General features: G+C 41.5%; 1 protein-coding gene across 4 annotated transcripts in view; it reads right to left on the minus strand.

Annotated features, from left to right (window-relative positions):
- Positions 1-20,987: 20,987 nt before the first annotated feature.
- CASK (calcium/calmodulin dependent serine protein kinase) overlaps positions 20,988-26,315 on the minus strand; it is a 268,122-nt gene continuing 262,794 nt past the window's right edge. For all 4 annotated transcript variants that reach the window (XM_066599973.1, XM_066599972.1, XM_066599971.1 and 1 more), the window contains one exon: positions 20,988-23,273. In XM_066599973.1, the coding sequence (XP_066456070.1) occupies positions 23,097-23,273 (177 nt within the window). In that variant the 3' untranslated portion in view covers positions 20,988-23,096. The remainder of the gene's footprint in view (positions 23,274-26,315) is intronic.

Here is a 26,315-nt window from a genome sequence, read left to right on the forward strand (position 1 = left end):
CGACCCGCATGGCAGATTACAAAATGGTGTCTGGGAGGGAGGTCTTTAGGACCCAGAGGTGCCTTGGAAGATCAGGTTTTGCTAGACAGTGCTGGAGGAGGAGGAGAGAGAGAGAGACAGTCAGAGAAAGTTGTATGTACACATTATTAGTTTAAGAAAGTATCCATAAGTGAAATGTTGAAAAGTACAGTAAGTGATCAAGAGGGCGTCAGGAGAGTGTCTATTAAAGGTTATATTGGCAGCTAGGTAAGGGAGAGAAGTATGAGTAACAAGCAAGTCGATAAGGAAGTTACAATGCATGTGATTTGTTGGCAAAGAAAGAGATGAAAATGTGTATAATACAAGATAGATAATAGATAATATGTATAATCCATACTAGGTGGATATATATGTGTATATATGTATATACTGTAAGTGCAAATAGTTAACTGAGCTTGCTTTTAGGGGAGAAGAGTTTTGTTGACATGTAGCTGCGAGTCTCTGTGTAGCCTTCCAAGGTCGGAAGATAACAGCGAGAGAGAAAATGCAATAACAACCTTGGTTAATATCTTGGCTTGCTTACAATGAATTGAAATGAATTTAATTAGTTATACTGTCTTAGTAGGCAGGGAAATATAGCAATTTCTAATGTATATTCTTACTTATACAGGGGTTGAAAATGAATGTTGCAAGGTCCCAGGATATGTGTTAATTATGATTTCAAAATGCAGGCAATAGTTTAAGCTAAAAACAATTCAGTCTGTGTTTCATATTCGCGGAGAGATAACAGTCAGGGTCACAGAAACTAACACACTTCAGTGTTTAATACAGCATATAATAGCTTCAGTAGATAAGAAATATAGAATATTTCAGTCACTCAGCAAACTTTTTTTCACATAATTTGTCATAAATAGCGCTCATTCACAATCTCATCTCAATAGAATTATGTACTTTATAAGATAATAGCACTCACCTCAATGTTTTTCAACTGATGTATGTATGTTTGTCAAACTTATTTTTTTTCGTCCGTGCATCTGTATGTACTGGTACACCTTCAATAGGGGGTGACGGAGCAAACTTGAGAGCATGGATGGATGAGAGTTGGTGACCCGTGTTCGGGCTGTGGTGGAATGTGTGATGCAGATAATTGACTGGGGATAAAAGTCCTCCCCATGCATGGGACTTTGCTTGGTTGAGATGTGGACGTGTGGACGGTTAAGCTGAAATGGAGCTGAGAAGACGGACGCAATGTGCCAATATCGAAGGGGTGGAGCTAGATGATGTAATAGTACGTAGTAATGTTTCATCCTTCTTGTCCAAGGGAGGGGTGAGGATTTTGAGCAGCTAGTAAAAGTTTGTTTTGTTTTTTTTGTTTTTTTTTCTCCTGTCTGAAATTTGATAAAGATATTGCAGGCAGGATCAGACTAATAATGAATTCACTTAAAGGGATCTCACATTTCAAATATGAATAGATGTTTGTAGATTATTCTTCCCCGATGTAACTCATGTTTCTGTTATAGGTGCTAACATCTTACAGGCCTTATCTGCATCCATCAAATCTTTTTACAATGTTATACTAACTTAAACCCGGCTACTCTTGTTCCAATTGCGTACCCTGGTTTAAAGGGGGGGAGGAGAAGGCATAGGTGATCTAGGTATTGGAAGTCAGCCATTTTAAAAAAAATTTTTGCAAGCCATTTTTAAATTTTTTAAATTTTTTGCAACAAGGTTCTGATCTTTTTCAAATAGAATACCAGCCTGATTGTCTAGCATTGATGCAACAAGAAAATTTAAGTTTTAAAAAAGTTACTGAAAGCCCTTGTTAATAATGCATATTTTGAGTTGTTTTTTATAGATGGTACCAGGGTGATTGACGACTCCACACTGGATATACAGTGGTTACACAACAAGATGTCCTAAAAGCAGAATGCCTCCGCATGTCGCAGTACAAGAAGCGGAACTAAAGGCCCTCGCTGAGGCGTGTAGAGTGGAGGAAGGTAAGACGGCAACCCTTTACACTGACTCCCGGTATGCATTTGGCATAGCTCATGATTACGGCCCAACATGGAAGGCCAGACAGTTTTTTACCTCAGCAGGACAGCCAATTAAGAATGATGCAGCGGTGCAGTCTCATGGAGGCCCTACTTCTACCTGACAAAGTGGAAAGCTCACACCAATTCCTACACCGGAGAAGCAAGAGGCAACGCCATCACAGACCACACAGCAAAAGCAGCGGCCCTCAAGCCGTGGAAGAAAGAAGAAAAGAAGAATTTGATAATAACTTTGGACTTTGATAAAAACTTGGACTTTGATTTGAACTTGGACTTTGTTATGCTAATGACTTTACAGTTACAAGCCAGCAAGGAAGAAAAAGACAAATGGACTAAAAAGGGACGGCGTATGATGAACAGTCAACAGCACTTGCTTGCCACAGTCCCTGTGCCCCATGATGGCCCAGCTGACGCACGGAAAGACGCACCTCTCAAAGCAGTAATGATGTCGATGCTTGAACAAGGACGGGTGGCTCCTTGGTTTTCTGTAGCTGCTGCATCATTTGTCCAATTTTGCATGATCTTTGCCGTAAAGCAACAGGGCAGAAGTAAATTTGCCACATCACACTTGCCAGGACCACTCTACCCATTTCAGGGATTGCAAATTGGCTACACTCAGCTCCTACTTGTTGGGAGGCATGAATATGTGCTTGTTGTTGTTAATGTCTTTTCAGGTTGGAGACCTACTCTGTTACCAAAGTAAATAAGCAGGTAACCGCACAGAAGCTCATGAATGAGGTAATCCGCAGATATGGGGTATCGGAAGTGATTGAGTCAAACAAAGGTACACACTTCACAGGTGAAATAATGCAACACATCATGTCTGTTTTGGGGTATTTTCCAGGCTTTTCACACACCCTACCATCCGCGGAGTAGTGGGAAAGTAGATACAAAAGGCAATGAAGAAAATGGTAAAATTTTGAATTGAGTGTCTTCCATTAGTTTTTCTTTTTCTCCGGAGGGTACATGCCACAGTAGCTGAGTTTGGGGAATGATTTTCTTGTTAATTTTGTCACAGGTCTCTCCAAGGAATTGTTAGTAATGCATTCTGTAGTCTCTGCTTTTCTCCCAGGTCCTACAGATGAGTGTCACAATCTAAAACCAGGTGACAGGGTCTATGTGAAAAAGTTTGAGAGAGAAACCCGGTTTAAAGGCCCTTACCAGATGTTGCTCACCACCCCAACTGCAGTCAAGCTCGAAGGAAAGCCCACTTGGATCCACACTTCGCACTGAAAAAACTAATGATCCTGTATATCCTTTACATGCTATAATGTGGTACAATTCCTCTAACACACACCTTTGACTACTGTACACTAGCCCCCTGTTTCAGAACAAATTAATACAATCAATAAGAGTACACTGATGTGAGGATCCAACAACACATCGTGCTAAGAGAGAAGTTGACGCTCCAGGTGGTAACTTTGACCCACATGTACACATAGATGCAATAGGAGTGCCAAGGGGGGTGCCAGATGAATTTAATTCTAGAGATCAGGTTAAAGCAGGTTTTGAGTCCTTATTTGCTTTTGTCACTGTTAATAATAATGTAGATTGGATGAATTATATCTATTACAATCAGCAGAGGTTTGTAAACTACACCAGGCATACTTTACAAGGGTTAGCTGACCAGTTAGGGCCCACTGCATCCATGGCGTTCCAAAATAGAGTGGCCGTGGATATGATTTTAGCAGAAAGAGGTGGGGTATGTAATTTCCTGTTTGTGTATTATTCCTTTAATATGACGCCAACATTTCCCTTGTTTAAAAAAGATGAAGAGCCAGTTCCGATAATGCCAAACACGTACGTTACCAGAAGAATGGAGAGATGGACTAGTACTGCGCCGCCTCAGTCTCCTAAGATGGACTGTCAGTGGACTTCCCATTTGCCTAGGGAAAGTGCAGAAGACCTTAGGTTCCGGCGAGGGCACACCCTGCGGGGTGTTAACTCGTACAGATAGAGGGTATGGATGCCCGGAAATAAGCCCAGGGAATCCATGGCCTCCTTCTGAGGTGAGGTAGGGATCCCTCCCTTTTAGGAGTAGGGACTTACGGGCAGTGGAGAAACCCTGACGCAAGGGAGAGACGACCGAGGAAGAGTGCAAAGTCTGATGCTTGATCTCCATATTAAGTTTTTTAGGGGGGTTTGTGAGGGTATATATATATATTGCCATATGTTCTTTATACTTTTATACCTATATGCAAGTTTTATTCAATTCCAAATGAAAAAAAAACTTATATGTCGCCTTACATCAGATATTCCAAGAGGCCTTGCCAGGCGAAGACAAAAACGTATCTTGAACAAAATGTATCTTAAACACAGCAAAGAAGAACCAGACATGAAGGACGCATGTACTTGGCCGTTTTCCCAGAAACAAGATATCAAGATGTTCAACCATGTACATAATTTTCACTGTCTCAGGCCCGAAATCCGGACTTCCCATATATGGTTATGAGCCCATCACCCCCTGGTGGGGATGGGAAAAAGGGTATAAGATCTCATGTAATCTGTAATAAAGCACGACGTGGGCACAGCTGAGAGCCATGTCCCGTGTGAGGAATGATACCAGATCCCTGTGTGGTGTCTATTCTTACCGCCGGCAACGGGGCAAGTGGGGTGGGCCCGATTGGTGCTGTATTTAGAATTTTTACCCTGATATCCTTTCCTACTCGCACTTTGAGGAGGAAGTGCAGTCTGATTTCTCAGAACAGTGGGAGTTCTACATAGATATCAAAACTCTTCTGTCTGTCTTTAATTGTTTGTATGCGCACACTTGTTTTTACTGAGGTACTTTCCTCACTTACGGACTTTAGCATGCTCTTCATGGTGTTGGGGTACAGAGTCTTCAATGGCCTTCGCCGATCTGATAAGCTGTTAAACGATGGGTCAGTCTCTGTAACAGCTCTGGCGGAGTCCCTCTGGCTGTGGCCTTTGTGGTTCTGCAGTGCAAACTCCTGCAACAGTACAGCTTCAGCAATTATTCCCAGTGCAGCTCTAGACACAGTAAGCAGCCCACAGAGTCTCTCAACTCCTTCTACTCTCAGACAGCTTCATGAAGTATTTGGCATGCTCTCTCCAGTCTTCTCTCTGGTGTGTTTCTCTATCACTTCCCCAATCCTTAGGAAGTTTGTCCCTATTCTGGGAGCGCAGCTTCATTTTGGCCCGAAAATATTTGCTAGTGCAAATATTTGTTTGCATGAGCACATAAGCATTCCCAAATATGATCATATTTGCATGACTCCCCCTTATAGACATGCAATCCAATTTGGGGATGCCCAGAGTTCAAAAGTAGAATTAGCTCAACACTTTCACAGTTATAAGTGAGCGCCGCCTTCTGTATCTAAAGCTACCTTTTATACCCATGGTGTTAGTATGAGCTTGGATTTTAGTTTAAACACTGATGCCTCTTCTTATCAGTTAGAGAGTAATTGAACATGTCAGGCCATACTCTCAGAAATGTACATCTAATTGAATGTTAAAGGCAATTAAGCACTTACGGTATATAAATATTCACCTAGGTGCATATTTGGTTAGGGGTGACACCACTTCTGCCATTAATGCACAGTTGTTGCAAATCCCATGCAGACAGTGTGCCTCTTTGCGTGTACGGTATGCAAGAGGAAAAAAGCAGGTCCTAGGTGAAGAGTAGCAGATATCTCTGCAGCTTGCCTATATCAAGCAACTGGAAGAGGCATAGAAGGAGCATGTGGGTGAGACAGGTTGCCAGAGGGGCATATTGGGCAATTGGGAGGATCTGGGTCTGCATTGTGGGGCCTACATTTAGCAAGTAGATGGCCAGTGGAGTTCGTCTGAAGAATTGCCAGGAGCAGAGCTGAAAAAGCAGGAAACTGTGGAGGCAGCTTACTAGAATTGTATCACATTGTCTTGCAAGTAACTTTTATTATCGGAACGGCAAACAGTACGGCACAGGAATTCAGCAGTCAGTGATTCGGTGCCAGTTTCAATTGCTGAAGCCGGAACATGTTCTCAGGTTAGTGCAACCTCTTCAGAACAACAAACATTTCTCAATCGTGGCAGTCACTACCTATATCAATAGGGTTAACCCCTTACATCTCCACCCTGTTAGAAAGGGTTCCTGCTCAGCAAAAAAGCAAATATGGCCACTGCGGTTATTAGAGTTCAATTTTTTTTTTTGTTAAAGCAACCATCCAGACCTGGAGAAGCAAAAATGGTGAACCACTTCTCTGATGTCACATCTGTCTCTTGAGACCTGTTGTACTACCGATTCTCTGGAGCTTTCCTGCTCAGGTGTGGGGGATTGTGCTGGCTGGGCATGTGTCAGCCAATGCTCCTAGGTCAGTACACATATAAGCTGTCTTCCCAGGTGTGGTGTGTGTAGGTTGCTGCAAGAAAGGCTTGTGTTTGGTTGTTTGGACTCCTAGTTAGTGTAGGGACTACACTAGGGACTACCGTGACGTGGCCCGCTAGCTCCCATAGTTTGATCAAAATGTTAACTAATACAGGGCATTTATAGCATTTATATCTGCTAGTAATAGTTGTGTATTTGCAGCTGAATAGTGTGATTGTGTCTGTGTGTCTACTTACTTTGTCCAGTTGTCCCTGTAGGTGGTGACATGTGTATGTGTCCTATTCAGGGTGCGTGGGTTCCTAGTAGCAGTAAGGGCCCAGATCAGAAGACTGCTGGGATTCCCTTTATTGGAGCGATGTCCCCGCTCAGGTAGTTCTGTATCACTACCCTAGTAGAGGATAGGGAGAGGTGCTAATCTGTGGTAGTTCACCTGGTGTTCCCCATCTTTCTGGGTAACATTCGTGTGGGCCTGTTGCTCACTAGCCCACACAAACGTAACATCTGACTACTTGATGCACACAGTGCTTAGTATGCAACATTAGTCTAAGGGCCCTTTTACATGGCACAATTATCGTTCAAAAAAAATTGTTGGCTGTATTTTCAACAAATAATTATTGTTAAAATGAGCAAGATGCAACAATTGAACGAGGCGTAAGAATTCGTTCACTTCTCATTTCATCATTCATTTTATACAGGCATGAAAATAATAGTTTGCTCATTCACATGTCATTGCGTGTGAACAGCGATCATTTAGCCATTCACTTTCACTGCTACAGTAAATGTAGATGACTGAGCGGTATTTGAACGCAATTGTGAATGATTTATCTGCTTGTATGAATGGGCTGCATAAGAGAACAAGCAAATTCTGTCATCGTTCGCTCGTGCAAATGAGTTATTGCTATGTGTAAAATGAGCCAAAGACACTACAAGCTGATCTGACTGGCCATCACTGCTCACATAGGCAGCACCAGTTAATCAAAACATGTGTTTTGTACTAATGATGTATACTAATACACGCTGTGCATCAGGCAGTCAGAGAAGGTGATGTGGCATCTTTATTTTCCAGGACCAGAGGGTCGCTTTAAAACTGGCTTCGCCATGCCCCAAAAATAAACTAGCTCATACCCACCTCTCCCAGATACCAGCTTGTCCCCTGCTACAGCTAGGAGTCTTCACTGTGATGTAATGTTTACAGGCTCCTGCAGCCAATGACATAGATCGATTGCAGAGCTCTGTCATTGGCTGCAGCAGCCTCTAAACAGCACAACATGGCAGAGACCCACAGCTGTTGATGGTGAACCTGTGTGGAGTGGGGAGAGAGGCTTTTATGAGCTAGTTTATTATTTTGGGGCACGTAGAAGCCAATTAAAAAAATATTGAACATCCTTTAAAATAATGCAGCATTAAAACAGTTTAAAACATAAACATATCAACAGTTGACAGACACCCATAATAAAGGTTGCAAACAGTTGCAAGGGTAAAAAAAATAACAGCATCCTTAGCTACCCCTATTACACAGGGGTGTCAGCAGATGAATTTTACTTACTACTCCCTTGGATGTTAAGAGTATGAGGGGGAAGCACACACAGTGGAGAGAGAAAGTAGAGAGAGTGTGCTGGAGAGGACTACATTCTCTTGGTCGTACAATTATTATGCGCCCTACGCATTGGCACACCCCAAAGGCCAACCCTGCACACACAGCTCCGTATGTCACTCTTTGGTTGCTGGAAGAGGCGGCTGTTAAAGTTTATGCCATTTCGCTGTTTATTGACTCCCATTAATTTCAGCTGCCATAAAACAAACACAACCTATTGCAAAACTGTGTACAGACAGCACAGTTAAGAAGTGTCTGCAATGTAGCCGCCATCGAGAAAGTTTTTTAATAAATAGTTACAACAATTTTTAAAAAACGGAGCAAACATATTGGTTCTCATTCACAGATTTAGGATGGACTCAAACAAGTGTGTGGTGACAGCATGGATTTTGCATGTGTAAAACGCCATACCAATCTGCCATAGGCTCCCATGTTGCCGCTCACACATATTGAGTAAAATACGTGCACAAGAAAGATCACAGCATGTTGTATCTTGGCGTGTATTACACTTGTATAGTGCATGGCGATTGGCGCATGCAGAAAGAAAGCAATGTCATCGTGTTCTTGCTGCGTGCCGCCTCGTGTACAGCACACAGTGAATTCTGGCTGCGTAAGGCCAGTCTTACATTGAATTAATAACCTTTTCCTTAGATACTATAAGAGTTTTAAGTGCAATCTAGTTTGGTACACAAATTCACTATTTAGAGTAGAGACGGTTGAGCATTTCCTCCTAGAAATCTGACAATGAGCTCACAGTTTCTGATAGTAATTGAAAGCAGTGACTGAATCGCCAAAGTCATTATTATTACACAGATTTACTTTAAAGAAAGATTGTCACTTGAGCAGCATACGTTTGCTGCAGTTATTCCAAGGCACTTTGCTTTGAGCTCACATCATTGGGCTCACATCATGGTAGACAGCGAGTATTCAAACCTCCAGTAAGTGATCCCAAAGGAAGCCCATTAGCTGCAGTCCAGAAGCAGCGCTCATCACTTCAAAAGAGCAGAGCTTGGGCATTTTCCAAGAGGAGAAAGATGACAACGCAGGTGAGAATTCCATAATTGCTGCTCTGGATGGGAAACAATTTATAAAGCACATTTATAAATACTTTGATCAAGCCTACAACACATTAAAGCATTGTCATTCAAATCCAGTTAAAGGGCATTTAGTACTTAACTTCTGGTAGTATGGAGAGAATGCGCAAATAAGTCATTGAGCAGCGAACAGGCCTGGTGATTATTTATTAACAATTACGGGTATGTCATTGCTGCTGACATGTAAACAAAGCAGAGGATCACAATAGGGAGTATTGCTGCTTTTTTATATCACATTTAGAAAAAAAATTCTATATGTTGGACAACCCATTTAACCAATGAGTGATTTCCTCTGCAGTGAAAGAAAATGCTCGTTATTGACGGAATGGCACCTATGAACTGGAAGAGGTGCTGGCAGGGCGATGATGGCTAAATGGGAAGAGTGATTAAGGCCGGCTTCATACAAGTGTAAGCACAATTGATCATGCCTTAGCCCACCTGTTGACCTATTGCACTGTACCTTTTCTGCCCACAGGGCTTTTCTCTTTGTACACAGCACACAAATACACACCAATCGAAATGCCCAATGTGTCCATTGAGTTCCAGAATTGTCCTTTTTACAGCGGAATTCCACAGTATTTCACGCATGTCCTTGTGCATTGAGCGCATTTGCGCACCCCCATTGACTTCTATGGGGACCTTTTGTGTGAAAATTCACGGAATGATAGAACATGTTCTAGCTTTTTTGTGCAACCAATATACCTGTGAAAAATGTGAAGAACCCATAAACACCAATGAGTTCTATTCTCTGCGTATTGTGCACAAGTTTTGCACATGCAAATACATGCGCAAATATGTCTGTGTAAAGCCAAGCTTAAATGTGTTTTTAGAGAAGAGAGTGGGCCTGTTAGGGAGAAGTATCTGTAGTGCTGCTGAGAACTTAGTGGGAGATTATGTTGCAGGGTGGGTTGTGATGCTGTTTGGCGAAGAGAAGTTGAAGGAGAGATAGTGCCATGAGGAGGAGCTGTGGCCCTTCAGGGAGGAGATTATGCTAGAAGGGGATGATGGTGTGGAGGGAGTTGATCTGAAAGATGCTACAGTGGGAGGAGAGTATGGCTTGACCGAGTAATAAAAATGCCCATACACCTTGTTCTTATTCAGCGAACAACTCTTGCACCCCTACTTTACAACCCCCACAGCATGCATATGTTCTGAATGAGTAGAGGAGAGTTAGCGGCCCCAAACACCTCTCAGAGAGGCGTATCTTCCATAAGATGCCCAATCCTTCTTTTCCTCCAAAATTATTTTTCGGGTATAGTCGGCCAGCTCTGCAAAATCGTCTGGTTCAGCTGACTTTATCCTATGTGTACAGAAGCCTTAAGACTGGAACACCTTAGCAACATATTGTCACCTGTGTGAAAACGAACATGATACGATAGCCATATTTCTCTGACTTGGGGGAGTTCAATTGATTTCTCTAAAAATTGCAAAACCATTTACAGCTGCTGTTATAGAAGCACTAGCAGCTACAACTAGTACTCATGTTTTCTCAACAATTGCTGGGCTGCACCTGCAAGTGTAGCTCGACAATTAGCGCTATTGCACGAGTGCTAATGGCGGTTGGGATTTTTACAATTGTATGCATAGCACAATGCAATTTGGCATGCATGTGAGATAACTGTTAAGGGGTTGCACAGTGGCCTGGGTTGGCACTGCAGGCTGAGTCCTATTTAAGTGAATGGGACTCACCATGCTATACCAACCTGGGCTAATGTACATATCGTATTTCCCCAAAATAAGACCATGTCTTATATAAATTTTTGCCCCAAAAGAGGCATTAGGTCTTATCTTTGAGGGAGGTCTTATTATACTTACCTAGCAGGTTTGGTCCACATCCCTTCCGCTGCTCTCCACAGCTCCAACGTGCTTCCCACAGTCATCGGCCGCTCATACATCCTTTCCTGGTTACGTGATTCATAAATCCCGCCTCCAGGAAGAGATGGCTGTGATTGGCTAAGCAGCGGTAGAAGAACCAATCAATGCATTGCTGGATGAACCAATGTGGTGGCTGAGCATCCGTCCAAGAACCAATCACAGCCATCGCTTCCTGGAGGTGAGATTTGTGACTCCCATAACCAGGAAGTGATGTTGTATGAGCGGCTGAGGACTGCGGGAACTGCACTGAGCCTCGAGAGCAGTGGGAGGGACTGGGACAGCATCTGCTAGGTAATGTATTCATTTTTTATGTAGTGTAACTAGGACCTATTTTTGGGATAGGGCTTATATTGCAAGCCTCTCCAAAATTTAGGCTAGGGCTTATTTTTAGGGTTGGTCCTTTTTCAGGGAAACAAGGTAGCGGTTTGCTTCTTGCAGCTAGAAGTGGGGCAACCCCTTTATACAAGTCCTGGTCTATTTCCAGACATAGGAGCAGGGGCTGCTTTGTTTAGTAGCCTGCTACTACAAGCTTGTCCAATTTGAGATGAAAAGGGGGATGAGATCACTATTGCTGCACATACTATGCATAAATTATATAACAGAATCAAAGTATATTATTATTAGTGTTACTAGTACTTTGAGTTTTGTTTAGGTTCTTGTAAATTCAGTGTTAAGTTTGGATACCCATTATTAACATACTTGAATATAGCTTTTCCCTGACTTTTTTATATGTTCCTTTAGCCTATTTTCTGTGCGCCTGGAAAATATTCCTGCAGACCATGCAAGAGCTTGTAGGAAATAATTAGTCAATGGTAGTTAGGATGTGGTTGCACACATTGGGACACAGTTCTACACATTCCTTCTCATTCTCAGCTCTGTAAAAGACATTTGATGATTATAGTGCAGTCACATGAAAGCAATGGTGTTTCTTATGGTCATGAATCAGATTGCAGCTGGTCCTTCAGACCAGGGAATGATGCAAATTTCAGTAAACTAATTATGTATAATAACTTTTTTTTTTTAGACTGTTATATGACTTTGGATTCTTTTTGCATTTTTTATGTAAGTGCTAATCTATTTATTTCGCGATCAGCATTATTATACTTGACAGTGCTTTATAGGTGTTTATTTTTCATCCTTAAGTCCTGGCATTATTGCTGCAATCAATCACTGCCCTCAGCCATACACGAATGAGGCTAGTGCTTGCCTGCAGCGGTGAAATGAGTATACGGCACATCACCACTGCAGCCATACAAGGAGGGGTAGAGCAATGGGAGATTGAATTGGTGAGCATAGCTTCTTTTTTTTTAGGCTGCTTCCACATGGGTGACAAAATCTTACAATTTTCTTGCGATGTGACAGTGCTAAAAATGGCATGTATGTGCAGCCCATGCTTTTCAATGAGTCCTTGCACATGAGCGATGTTGTGTAGTTTGCGGCATTGCGAGAATACAAAATTACGGTATGCTCAATACATCTGCGATTTGAAATTCTACTGTAAAACCCTAAAATAACACCTAGCTGCATTAAAAAAACCATCACCTAAGAGGCGCTGTCCAGCTCCGCCCCATGTCTCCTGAAACTCCCCGACACTTGTTTGAAGTTCTCTGGCAGAGCGTCCTGGTCAGGAGTTTGAAATTCTCTGCCTGCAGGAAGCACTGTCTCTAATTGGTTTTTGAGCCCTGCAGCCCAGACAATAATCACAGCCATTCATTGAATGACTTTGATTGGCTGAGCCGCAGCACTCGAGGGCCAATCACAGCCAGCGCTAATGTCTGGGCATCACGATGGATGTAGAAGAGCTGTGTGATGTGTGGGAATCAGGATGGATGTAGTAGAGCTGTGTGTGATGTGTAGGGTGATCAGCATGGATGTAGTAGAGCTATGTATGCAATGTGTGGGAATAAGGCTAGATGTAGTAGAGCTGTGTGTGTGTAATGTCCGGGCATCAGGATGGATGTAGCAAAGCTGTGTGATGTCTGAGAATCAGGTTGGATGTAGCAGAGCTGTGTGTGTAATGTCTGAGCATCACGATGGATGTAGATGACCTGTGTGGGAATCACGATGGATGTAGTAGAGCTGTGTGCTGTACTACATCCATCCTGATTCCTACACATTACACACACAGCTCTACTACATCCATCCTGATTCCCAGACCTCACACAAACTCTGCTACATCCATCATGATTTCTAGACCTCACACACTGCTGTACTACATCTATCCGGATTCCTACACATTACACAGTGTGTGAGGTCTGGAAATCATGATGGATGTAGTAGAGTTGTTTGTGTGAGGTCTGGGAATCAGGATGGATGTAGCAAAGCTATGTGTGTGATGTCTGAAAATCAGGATGAATGTAGTAGAGCTGTGTGTGAGGTCTGGGAATCAGGATGGATGGAGTAGAGCTGTGTGGGCATCAGCATGGATATAGTAGAGCTGTGGGTGTAATGTGGGGAAATAAGGTTAGATGTAGTAGAGCTGTGTAATGTCTGGGCATCAGGACGGATGTAGTAAAGCTGTGTATGATGTGTGGGCATCAGGATGGATATAGTAGAGCTGTGTGTGTAATGTGTGGGAATCAGGCTAGATGTAGTAGAGCTGTGTGCTGTCTGGGCAGCAGGATAGATGTAGTACAGCTGTGTGTAATGTATGGGAATCAGGATGGATATAGTAGAGCTGTGTGTAATGTCAGGGGAATCATGATGGATGTAGTACAGCTGCATGATGGGTGGGAATTTGAAAGGATGTAATAGGGCTGTGTGGATGGACGTAGCATGTAGCAGATTTGTGTGGCACCACCAGAAACACCGGTACTATGATTTGCCAATTATATATATGTATAAATGAAAGCTCTCACTCACCGACTCACCACTACTTCTCCAACGTCCCAGTGTCCTACAAATTTGAAATTACCATCCTTTAGGGCCTAAATAGGGAAAGTAATGGGGTTGCAACTTGATTATTCAATTCTAAGCGCCAAAGTGAGTGAGCACCTATGTAATGTAACAAATAACACATGTACCACACAAATGTGAAATTTGCCATGAGCATTCTTTATGTCCTAAATAGGGAAAGTAAAGGGGGCACAACATCAATATTAAATTCTAGGCGTGAAAAACTGCAGAAATCCACGCTAAAGGAGATAGTTCTTTACTCAGAAACCATAAAGCCTAGGGAAAGGATTTGTAAGTTGAGGAGAATCTACCTTACCTCTGTGTATATACTGAGGAGAATCTAAGTGACCTCTGTGTGCATATACTGAAAGGCTGCAAAGTACATAAGAAAGCAGCCATGGACTGCAGGGATTGAGCATGCCTTTAAAAAGGGTCTGCAACCTCCAATCTGATGGTAGATTTGAATAAAAAGGGGTGTTACTTTTAAGGGTAAAAAGTGAGAAGAGTGGGAGGGGTAGCACACTCTGCAGAGGGACATCGGTACATGCAGTCTGAGGAGAAACTAACGCTCCTTTATGTGTATACATATTTTAGTCCTTGGTTCCTCTGAAGTAACCACGACTTCATAAAATGTCCCATGTGAACAGCTAAACACCTTGTACATATTGTTTATATTGCAGCCACTTACCTGACCATGTTATCAATAAGGCTCATTTGAGCTGCAACATGTAAGACGACCTTTATAGCCATATTCATTCTTTAACACCATTCTATAATTATAGTTTCTGTATCTTATGGCGCTGAAGCCAATCACTCATTTCTACATTTGATACACCTGGGATCCAGCTGAATATCTCATCTCTGTATACCATACAACATTGGAAAATCATCCGATGCTGAGCTGATCATACTCACTCCTTGTATACTTTTTTTCTAATGCTAGAATAATTTGCGTTAGGATACATTAGAAACATTTTTAAACAATAAATGGTTTGATAGGACTATAAACTAATATTACATAGGCCTCTATATACATATTTAGAAACTCCGCCATATATAAAATTAGCAATTATAGATGTATTCTCACAACTTGAACAAAAAGGATGGATTTATACAATTCTGTATTTCTGTATTCTGCTCTATAGGTTCTGTTATTTCTAGCTGGGATTCTTAATTACTTGTAGAAATCTTACATGAAAGTGCTGGTAATTACCTTGGAGTACTATTTCACAGATGGTTGGCAGGAAAAAAAATATCTTCAAATTGAATTTTAAATTCTCCATGTTTTAATTAGTTTTATCTTGTCGCTGCTAAGTAAAGGCACGACATTTTATACACACCAACCCTCTTTCAAAAAAATAAAAATCAAGCACCTAGAAGTAGCACTTTTGGTGCAAAACTCTTGCACGCAGTTATATCCCAGGCAGATATGCAAATAAATGGAGTAATGGTGTGTTTAGATGAATGATCTTGCCACCTTTGGTCCATAAATAGGCTCTCAGAAGCTACTTGTGTGTAGTGGATCTTTTTCCACTTTTATAGAGCTTATTGACCACTAGTTATGCCTCAACAATGTAATCAAAGACATTTTCCCTAGGTAAAAGGGTTTGAGAGGGAACGTATTATTGAAATGTGAAAAGTTGGATGGTCGTATCGACAAATTGCCCACTACCTCGGCCATTCTGACAATAGACTGTTAGGTGGTGTTGGGACCAATGCGTGCCCTCATGCATCCACTGGTCCCAACACCACCAGTGTTGGGACCAGTGGATGCATGAGGGCACGCACATAAGGAGACCATGCTCATGACACTCTCGCCAGATCACCCAGTAGAGGATTGTCTGACGAGCAGCTTCAGCTATTTTCTTGTCCACCATACAAGAGATAGGTGTCACTATTGTTACTGGTCCATCTGTCTATTAGAGCCATTTCCAACTGCATGACTGAAGGACATCTGGTCTCACAGCACCTATTACATATATTGCCTTTGATACCAATCCCCCGCCACCTCCATTTGCAGTAGTGTCATAAAAGACACAACTGGACTATTACATTCTAGAAATGGGTGGTCTTCAGCGACGAATCCAGACTTAGTTTGGGCATTGCTGATACACCTGTTTGTGTCTGGAGACCAAGGGGTGAGCACCTCAGTCCTTCCTCTGCTGTGGAGGAGCACATTGCCCCCACTGCTGGTGTGATGGTCTGGGAAGATCATTATTTACAACAGTTGGGTAACTCTTAGTAGTGATATGAGGGACAGTGACAGTTCAGCAATATGTTCAGTACATCCTGCAGCCATACATGTTGTCTCTCATGGCAGGGCTTCCAAAAGGCATTTTCTAGCTAGATAATGCTTGACGGCACACAGCAAGGGTGTCACAGGAATGCCTTCACAACATTGTCACACTTGCATGGCCTACCTGGCCGGCAGATTTATTGCCAATAGAACATGTATGACCATCTGGGACACCAACGTAGACAACATACAAGTTTGCAGAATCTAGAAGCTCAATCACAACAAATGTGGACACATAGGCTGCAGAATACCATATGGAACCTGTGTCTCCATGCCAAACCATCTCACATCTTGCTTCGAAGCTAGGAGTAGCCCAGCAGGGTAACAGAGGCTCCCCTTCAAGGGGTGGGTTTTCCGCAATAAATTATCCTTAACACATAGAAAGTTTCATTTAATTCTAAACTCCTCCTCCCAGGGTTTTTTTTGTATTTTCGCAATGCAGCTTCAAACTGGTAACCCATGTTCAGTCTTGCATTCCATAATGTTACGTAGTTTCCAAAATAAAAATTAGCACCCAGCTTCATTTTATGGTTAGATGTCTATTAGTCTCAGTGCTGTGTAACAGCAGCCTTTAACAAAGTGTGTATACAGAAGCGGTCTTCATTCAGACTTTATATTGTCTGTCAGTTTGTACCAAATAGTCATAAGGTACTAGAGGGGTTTTCTGGGCAAATAGTATTGATCACCTATCTTGATAGGTCAGCAGTAGTTGAAGCAGTGGGGTCATCCACTTGGGACTGTAGCTGATCAGGTCCACACAGTCAGTGCCACAAAGTGTCAATGTCGGCCACTCCCCCCCCTCGTCAATCAAACTTCATTACTAGAGATGAGCGAGCACCAAAATGCTCCAGTGCTCGTTACTTGAGTCGAACTTTCAGTGATGCTCGAGAGTTTGTTTCGAGTAACGAACCCCATTGAAGTCAATGGGTGACTCGAGAATTTTTGTATATGACTGGTGCTCCGCTAAGGCTTTCATTTGTGAAAATCTTAGCAAATCACCAAAGTCATGTAAAAACACAGAAATGGATAGGGCAGGCGAGGAGCAACATGCAGGGCTGCATTTCAGGCTCCGAGGTCTCACTATTAAGCCACAATAGTGGCAAGAGTGAGACCCCCCCCCCCCCCACACTGTCAGCATAACGATCGTTCTCCTCTGCCACAGCTGTAACAGCTGTGGCAGAGAAGAACGATGTTAGCCCATTGAATTCAATGGAGCCAGCAATACAGCCGGCTCCATTGAAAGCAATGGGCTGCCGGCGAGCGCGGGATGAATTTTCGGGAAGGGCTTAAAAATATAAACCCTTACCTAAAAAAGAAAGATTTTAGTGTAAAAAAGAATAAAAATGCAGGCATTCTCTTCAATGGAGCCGCTGCTGCTGCCGGCGACTCCATTGAAGACAATGGTCCGCTGGCACACCTGAATTCTTTTTCAGGGAAGGGCTTTACATATAAGCCATTCCCTGGAAATGAATTAAAAGTGATTTAAAAAACAAAAAAAATAGATACTCACCTCCCTTCAGCTGCCGGGGCACAGCTGCGTCTTCTCCTGCTGTCCCCTGCACTGTGGTGCTGAACTGCTGTCATTCAGCTGAGAGCTGCGCTGAGCCAATCAGAGGCAGCATTCACTCACCCATTCATGAATGGGTGTGAGATCTGCCTCTGATTGGTCAGGCTGTGACCAATCAGAGGCAGCTCATTCAGCAAGCGGGGATTTTAAATCCCCGGCTGCTGAATACTACAGAGAGCAGTTCAGGAGAACTGCCAGCTGACCGCAGCTGAACTCCGTCTGCCGGGAGCAGGTGAGTATATATATATATTTTTTATTTTTACACATTTCTGGATGAATTGCAGGGAAGGGCTTATATATTTAAGCCCTTCCCGAAAATTCATTGTGCGATCGCCGGCAGCCCATTGCTTTCAATGGAGCCGGCTGTATTGCCGACTCCATTGAATTCAATGGGCTAACATCGTTCTGCCGGGACAAGGTGAGTATATATATATTTTTTTACTTTTTACACATTTTAGGATGATTTTCAGGTAAGGGCTTATATTTTTAAAGCCCTTCCCGAAAATTCATCCAGCGCTAGCCGGCAGCCCATTGCTTTCAATGGAGCCAGCTGTATTGCCGGCTCCATTGAATTCAATGGTCAGTGCTCGTTTAATCGAGACGAGCACCGCGTGGTGCTCGTGTCGAGTAACGAGCATCTCGAGCACCTTAATACTCGAACGAGCATCAAGCTCGGACGAGTATGCTCGCTCATCTCTATTCATTACTAATCCTATGGATAGGCAATAAAGTGATTTTTGACACAACCCCTTTATACTATTCTTTGGAATAGGTCACAGATAGATTAGTGGGGTCCAGCAGGAGTCTACCACTCAGATGATTCCACCACACAGTTCCCCATACCACTAGAGTTAACGTCCTTTTTTTATAGCATACGGTTTTGTTACTTAATTCTATGTATGAACGGGATTCAATGTTATGATTTAAAGGCTATGAATACCATTGGGGCATTTGTCTACCCCTGGAGTGTGTTTTTGGTTAAAAATCATGTATGAATTTTGATTTTGTTAAAATGTTGAGTTGTTTGGTTTCCGCAACCAAAGAGAAAATGACGACAGCACACGCTAAACCTCAATTCAAAGAGGGAGGAAATCACTGGGCAGGAAATTGCACGCTTCTATTACCAGTCCTGGATCCACCGAACCGGATATAACGAGAACCAATGTGTAGTAAAGATGAAGCAGCATCCAGGGAAATTATTTCAAAAACAAACGCTTTAATTCATCCAGCATAGAACAACGTGAACTTGACAAAGACCACACAGGAGTTGTTTGGTTTCTGCAGCTTCTATGTATCACAGCCCCTAGCAAACTACAGAATGACGATCATTTGCAAACCAGTCTGGTGGCTCAGTCTGCAGCCTCTCCTGCTACTGAATGATTGTTTAAGCTAATTTATGGTACAGTCAAAGTTGTATATATCATTGATCATTATGCCACTGTGTAGTCAGAGACTGGTCAGCATGCTTATGTAGAGTCCTGTCCACTTATAAAAATGTTTAGAATGGGCTCGTGACCATCAGAACTAGTCCATGGAGCAATGTAAGAAGCTGGCCTGGTTTGATGCATCACACTTTCTTTTTACGTCATGTGGACAGTCAAGTGTGTCACTTACCTGGGAAAAAGATGGCACCAAGATGCACCCTTGGAAGAAGAAAAGCCGGCGGAGCAGTATGACACTGCGAAACTTTGGTATTTATGTAGATGTTACTTGAAGTGTGCCATCTACCTAAATATTTTTGTAAACCAACTACACTGGAAATGTTCAGTAATAGTTTGAGAAACAAGTAAAAGTTCAATGTATTAGACTTTGTCCCCCTCCCCCCCCCCCCCCCCAATTTCCCAGTATCTGATTCATGGAGAACGCACCTCAAAACTTACAGGGATTAAAATTTTTGACCAGGTTTAGTAAAACATGGCTGCTTTCTTCCAAGTACAGCACCACGCTTGTCCACAGATTGTATGTGGTATTTCAGCTCACATCATTGGGACAGATAGAACCTCAAACACAATGCATGGATAGGCATTGTGCCATTTATGGAATAAAGCAACCACGTTTTCTAATCCTGGACAACCCATTTAAAGCATCTACTACTATTGTCATGGTCTAGAAACCACAGGACACCTTCAGAGGGTTTGTGGGGTTCATGCATCTACAGTACAGAGTTGTTCTGGCACACAGTGTATAATCTATAATACATACACATATATACTATCATCTGGTAGAAAAACTGGCCTCAATTGTAAAGTCATTAATGTGAAATGATGCAATGACTAGAACTTTTCTTTAACAATGCGTTCCCAAAAGGAGTGACAGAAAAACCAGTGTACAGAAAAAATCAACACAGGGATAACATGTTGCAAAGATCTTTCACCTGGCTTTAATTCTGATTAACCGATCTTACAAAGTAACAGAATCTGCTTTCTTATGACTTATGAGCTAATGTACAGTTGAAATCTATATTCAGATTTTCTTTTCTTCACAGCATATTCTATTCAAATGTACATACTTTTTCACAAAGACAGTGGTTGGTATTTGTCAATGTATTAATCCCATCCGGCCGAAGACTTTACCTCTAAGGGAGTGTGGCACCTTAAAAAGTAGCATTGTATTTTTTTTAACCATATTTCTTTTTTACACTGAAATTCATTACATCTTTCATTTACTAGCATTGATGTAGCCCTTTGCCCGGAGTGGATTACTGCAACAACAACAAATCCCCAACATTCACCATAATGGATGTATGTGATAGAAATTCTAAATGGAATTACAAGATGACTGATGAATCACACATTAAATCATTTACAGGTTTTAATTTCTTTTGTAATGTGATGGTAACAGGCACTGAAAAAAAAAACAATTTCTTGGCAAGATATTTAAACAGATATCGAGATTAGGAAGCCTAAGAAAGAAATTGACATTGTCTTTTTAAGAAACCTACTTTTCAACACGTAGTAATTCGGTTTCTCTAGCACCAGTAATTTCCCCATCTGATTATTTTAATACAGATGAGGGGCTGTTATCTTAGAAACTACAACCGATGTGAAAAATAAATTATATTCCAAATTTTTTATGTAAAAAGACAATTCACAAATTTATTGTGAATGTACAGAAATTCAAGAAGTCACTTACAAATTAAAGATCATGTCCCAAATATACTGAACTCTAATGTGGTATTTGTAATATATATATATATAGATATATACCTATTTATGGTTAGAATTTTATATTTGAATGTTCACAAATCAAATGGCTTTGTACTGAACACAATTTCCACAGATTCTGAATGAAAGAGAAAATGAAAAAATATTCTTGATGAGGCAGTCTTTTGCTTTAATTTGTAGTTAAATGTAAGATAATAAAATCAATATATACAGTATATTAGCTGTAAAATGGAAAGCGTAGTCAGAAATAAAAAATAGCACAGGACAAAATAAATCTGATTTTATTTATACTCTCATGGTGAATTTGTCTTTTTCCCCCCTCTATTTACCCTAATCAGTCAAACCTAGAGCAGAAAGACTCTTATGGACATTTACATTGAACCCTCAGATGTACAAGACTACAAATGAAGAAATCAAAATATTCCACATTCTTGGATTTAACAAAACAGGTTGATTAAAGACACTACATTTTTGGCTTACAGTTATACAAATTTCAAAACGGAGTGTTTGTATTCCTTTGCCACCAACATGCTCAATTGAGAGGTAAAGTCAAGGTTCTACTCTACACAAAGATTGCTGTACTACAAAAAGGAGGATTAAGGTTTACATAACTAAAAAGGATACGAATTGAAAAAAATAACTGAAAAATAAGGGAAATATTAGAAAGTCTAAAACCAATCTTTTGCAAATTCAGGAGACATGGATTGCCCCTACCCAGTAAGGCCTTATCTATGAAAGTAATGCTAACTTGTGTTAGGTGTCATATGACTAGAAAGTGTCTTGCAAATTGATGGGTTATGAATATCTTCCAGTGATTTTAATGTACTGTACATTTTGTGCTTTAGGAATTAAAACTGTGCCAATGGAAACAAGAAGTAACGAGACTGGGCAGAATTTAACCCATCAACTTCCCAAAGAGCACATGTAATGTGCAACCAGTAAGACAAATTATCTGCACAATCATTCACTGTGCCACAAGAATTATAAAATTAATTTCTCTTAATACAATAAATGAATGACCCAAAAGCATAATCATTGAACACATAAAAGGAAATATATTTAAAAATAATATATTGGTCAAGCTAAACTTAGATTCCACTCTGCTACTGAATTTACAGGGTATTTTTTTCTTTTTAGATCATATGGAATATTGGTTTAAATCGGTCCCCAAAACCATCTGTTACATAAATCATATTTTGTGCAATTTAAACAATTACAATGCATAAAAAGCAAAACATTTTCTCTTTTCCTCAATTAAAACACTAATACTCCTCTTGACAACAGATTTGAAATGGCAAAAAAAAAAGAAAAGAAAAACAAAACAAAAAACAAATAAAAAGTTGTTACTTTCCCCAGTTTACAACAAATTAAATTGAGACAAAATTACAAACACATTACACTACATGATTAATAATAAAAATCATGTTTTTTCTTTTTATAAAGTTGCCCAAAATGCAAGGGATGTGCATAGGTTTACAACTTGGTTATAATAATTGTAATTAATTCCCTCGGGTACGAATTCCCATGAACGGAATGTATGTTTCTGTAAGTTACAGATTTGTTCAACACAGATACACCAACAGTATAAACGCTTGCGACTGTCCACATGCATTAAGACCCACTTTCAAATTTCTATATTGTTTATAGTTTTCTTCAAAGAGACAGTATCAAATAAAACTATTTTATGCAGTAAATACTTTAAGGAAAATATCTTAAATGAAAAAGGCCATTAAATACGTGGTATCTCCTCTTCCAATAGATGAAGGCTATTTGTGTAAATAAATTAAATAGTGCCTTTGTTACTGAATGACGTAAGACTTTAAAAAGAATGTAGTGTTCCACCCCTGCTAAAGGTAACCAAATTTCCCTGTTATTAAAATAGATTATAGAAAGCAGCATATCACTTGTGCAGTTTTTAGAGGCCTTTAAAACAAAAAGCTATGGTTTCCAAAAATATAACATTCAAAAGGACTGAATAATGCATATATTTTAAAAAGGTATATTTTAATACAATCTAGGAGAAATAAAAGGTTACAAAACAGATACTGTCTCTTTAAATTAGCACTGAAAGTTTGCTTTGTTTTCCTTCCCACCTATTAGGACATGACAATAATTATAAATTTAGATCACACTACATTTAGGTAGTCTCTAGGGGCCAAGACCAGTTGACGGAACGCCAACAGAGAGGATCCTCCAAGTACTGCACGAGGTGATTTTGAAGTAATAAAACACCAACAGTTCCCTTGAAAATGGTCTAATAGACCCAGGATACAGGAACCCATTGTGGTGCCGTGCACACAAGCTCAATGGCTTCCTCCAGATGCCTAATAGTTTCATCAATCTCATTGTTGATAATTGTTAGATCGAAGTAGTGTGCATATGTTCTCTGAAGAATTTCAGATTCCTTTTGCAGTCGTTGAAGGGATTCATCCTGAAAGGTAGGTTAAAAAATATATATTATACACAATGTACACATACCTAATATATGGATTCTGACTATGATAACTGAAGAGGAATCCAGGGATACTAAGACCAAGTCACAGGTAATTATAAATGTCCATTTTACATCATCATGACAGGTGAATAAATATAGATTATCTACTACAGACACCATAAATCAACAAGCACATCTTGAGGATATGAGCTACAATAGGACACTAAAAGCATATAAAATATTTACACAGCACACGGAGTTACACAAGCATTTGGGTTTCACAGATAGGTAGCATGACAACATTTTTATGAAATTGTTACTGCATTGTTCTAGTCGCCAGGAAGAGAATACTACAACACAAGCATTCTGGGAACAGATAAAAAGGCAGAATAGATCTCCTAATTTTTATCTTCAAGACCACATTTTAAAGTACCGTGGGTTTCAATGGCAGCGAAAGGCCTGACAAAGACTCAAAGGTCTGTTAGATATATCTGCTGTTGGACCATACCAGATACGATAATGCTTTGGAATAATGGCAGCACACAAGCATTCAGCTGACGACAACTTACAGTCAGTCCCCATGTGGGACAAAAAAAAAAAAAAGACGTTAAACTAAGTTTTTACATGAATGTGATATCCTGAAATACAACATGCCTTAGCTATGTTGTCTCTCACTCCTTACACAATATTCATCTTATTGTCAACTCCATATCAACACAAAGTAAAATATCACAGTTTGGCACTCCTTGTTTTCTATCAAAAAACTTTCACATGTAAATATGAGTTGTATCCCTATTTGTGATTTTAAAAGGGGTTGTCCCACCAAAATAAATGATGCCCTATCCAAAGGATAGTGGATAACTAGCTGATCATGAGAACTGGGGTCACCAAATAAATGGATCGGCAGTGAAGCATGCACACTACCACTTCACTTCAGTGGAACTGCTAGAGGTTGCAGAGAGGTTAAATTCCACCATCTCCAATATTCAAATTATAATTAGAGATGAGCGAGCGTACTCGGATAAGCACTACTCGCTCGAGTAATTGGCTTTATCCGAGTATCGCTGTGCTCGTCCCTGAAGATTCGGGTGCCGCTGCGGCTGACAGGTGAGTCGCAGCGGGGAGCAGGGGAGAGCGGGCGGGAGAGAAGGAGAGAAAGATCTTACCTCCGTTCCTCCCCGCTCTCCCCTGCAGCTCCCCGCTCCGTGCCGGCACCCGAATCTTCAGGGACGAGCACAGCGATACTCAGATAAAGCAAAATACTCGAGCGAGTAGTGCTTTTCCGAGTACGCTCACTCATCTCTAATTATAATGAATAGAGAAGTGGTGCGCATTGTTCAATTATTTGGGAACCTTCAAAAGCACCATTCTCCTGATCGGTTGGGGTCCCAGCATTCAAGACCCCACCAATCAGTTAGTTAACCCCTATTCTGTGGATAGGGATAACTCCTTTGGTGGGGCAACCCTTTTAAAACCTTAAACCAATTAGGTATGTCATGGAATGCAGTGTCTGTCATGGGTATATGTATGTTCTCAGAAATGCAAGGATACAGAACCTGTGCCAATGCAATACAAAGGGAATCTTATGAGCATACTTGAGGCATTTTTAACATGGAATTAAATGGGAGTTATGTAAATTAGTATTCAGTAAATTCTTCGTGCCTATTTGATTTTGATTGAAGGTATCACAAAAAAAACTGATAAGTATAACAGCTCCTGGAAAATGTAGTAAATTAGTAAAATATTCATTCTATAGCAAGTAATGGGCTGATGACAATCCTGTAATGATCAAGCACGTATGGTATGCTCAGAATTCTGTAACTGTTAACCTAGAGTCTAGACCAGTGATGGCGAACCTTTTAGCGACCAAATGCCCAAACTGCAACCCAAAACCCACTTATGTATTGCAAAGTGTCAACATGTCAAGGGGCGGAGCTTATGACGTATGATTTTTATCTCCATCGTTCTTAAAAGGACAGGGATGTTTTGAAATAGACAGGGTGCAGATTTTGACTGCTTTTGGATGTGGAAATGCTGTGGAATTTGCAGCAGAAATGTCTGCTGAGGACATTCTGCAACAATTACGCCACATGTAAACATACCCCAGCAGTAATAATGACCCCCCCCCCAGAGCGGCCCCAGCGGTAATAGTGACTCCCTGCTGCAGCGATAATAGTGACCCCCCCTAGAGCGGCCCCAACGGTAATAGTGACAGCCCACAGTGGCCCCAACAATAATAGTGACAGCCCACAGTGGCCCCAACAATAATAGTGACAGCCCACAGTGGCCCCAGCGGTAATAGTGACAGCCCACAGTGGCCCCAGCGGTAATAGTGACAGCCCACAGTGGCCCCAACAATAATAGTGACAGCCCACAGTGGCCCCAACAATAATAGTGACAGCCCACAGTGGCCCCAGCGTTAATAGTGACAGCCCACAGTGGCCCCAGCGGTAATAGTGACAGCCCACAGTGGCCCCAGCGGTAATAGTGACAGCCCACAGTGGCCCCAGCGGTAATAGTGACAGCCCACAGTGGCCCCAGTAGTAAAAGCATTACTACTGGGGCCGATATAGGGGACACTTATTGATAGTATCCCTGTATCAGCCCCAGTAGTAATTGTGCCCCTCCTGAGACCCATATACTTACTCCCACCTCCTTGTCGAAATGCTGCTGCTCCTCTCCTTGGCGCTAATCTCAGGTGCACACTGACGTCAGTGTGCTGCCGGATGCCTCCTCCCCTCTGCTCTTGTGGAACCATGGAGGAGACGTCAGGGAAATGGGGAGAAGGATCCCAGCTACAAACTGACGTCAGTATGCGCCTGGGATCAGCGCCGCTGAGTGAATGCCGGCAGCGGTGCCACAGCACCCCTGCCGGTATTTACTACTGTGGTGAGGAGCCGCTGGTGCGTGCCAGTAGGGAGGGCTCTGCGTGCCGCCTCTGGCATGTGTGCCATTGGTTCGCCACCAATGGTCTAGACCTTAAGGGCTCATGTCCACGGGCAAAATAAGAATTAAAATCCGCAGCGGATTTTAACTCTT

The sequence above is a fragment of the Eleutherodactylus coqui genome, chromosome 4 (genome assembly GCF_035609145.1).
Source record: "Eleutherodactylus coqui strain aEleCoq1 chromosome 4, aEleCoq1.hap1, whole genome shotgun sequence".
Taxonomy (NCBI): Eukaryota; Metazoa; Chordata; class Amphibia; order Anura; family Eleutherodactylidae; genus Eleutherodactylus; species Eleutherodactylus coqui.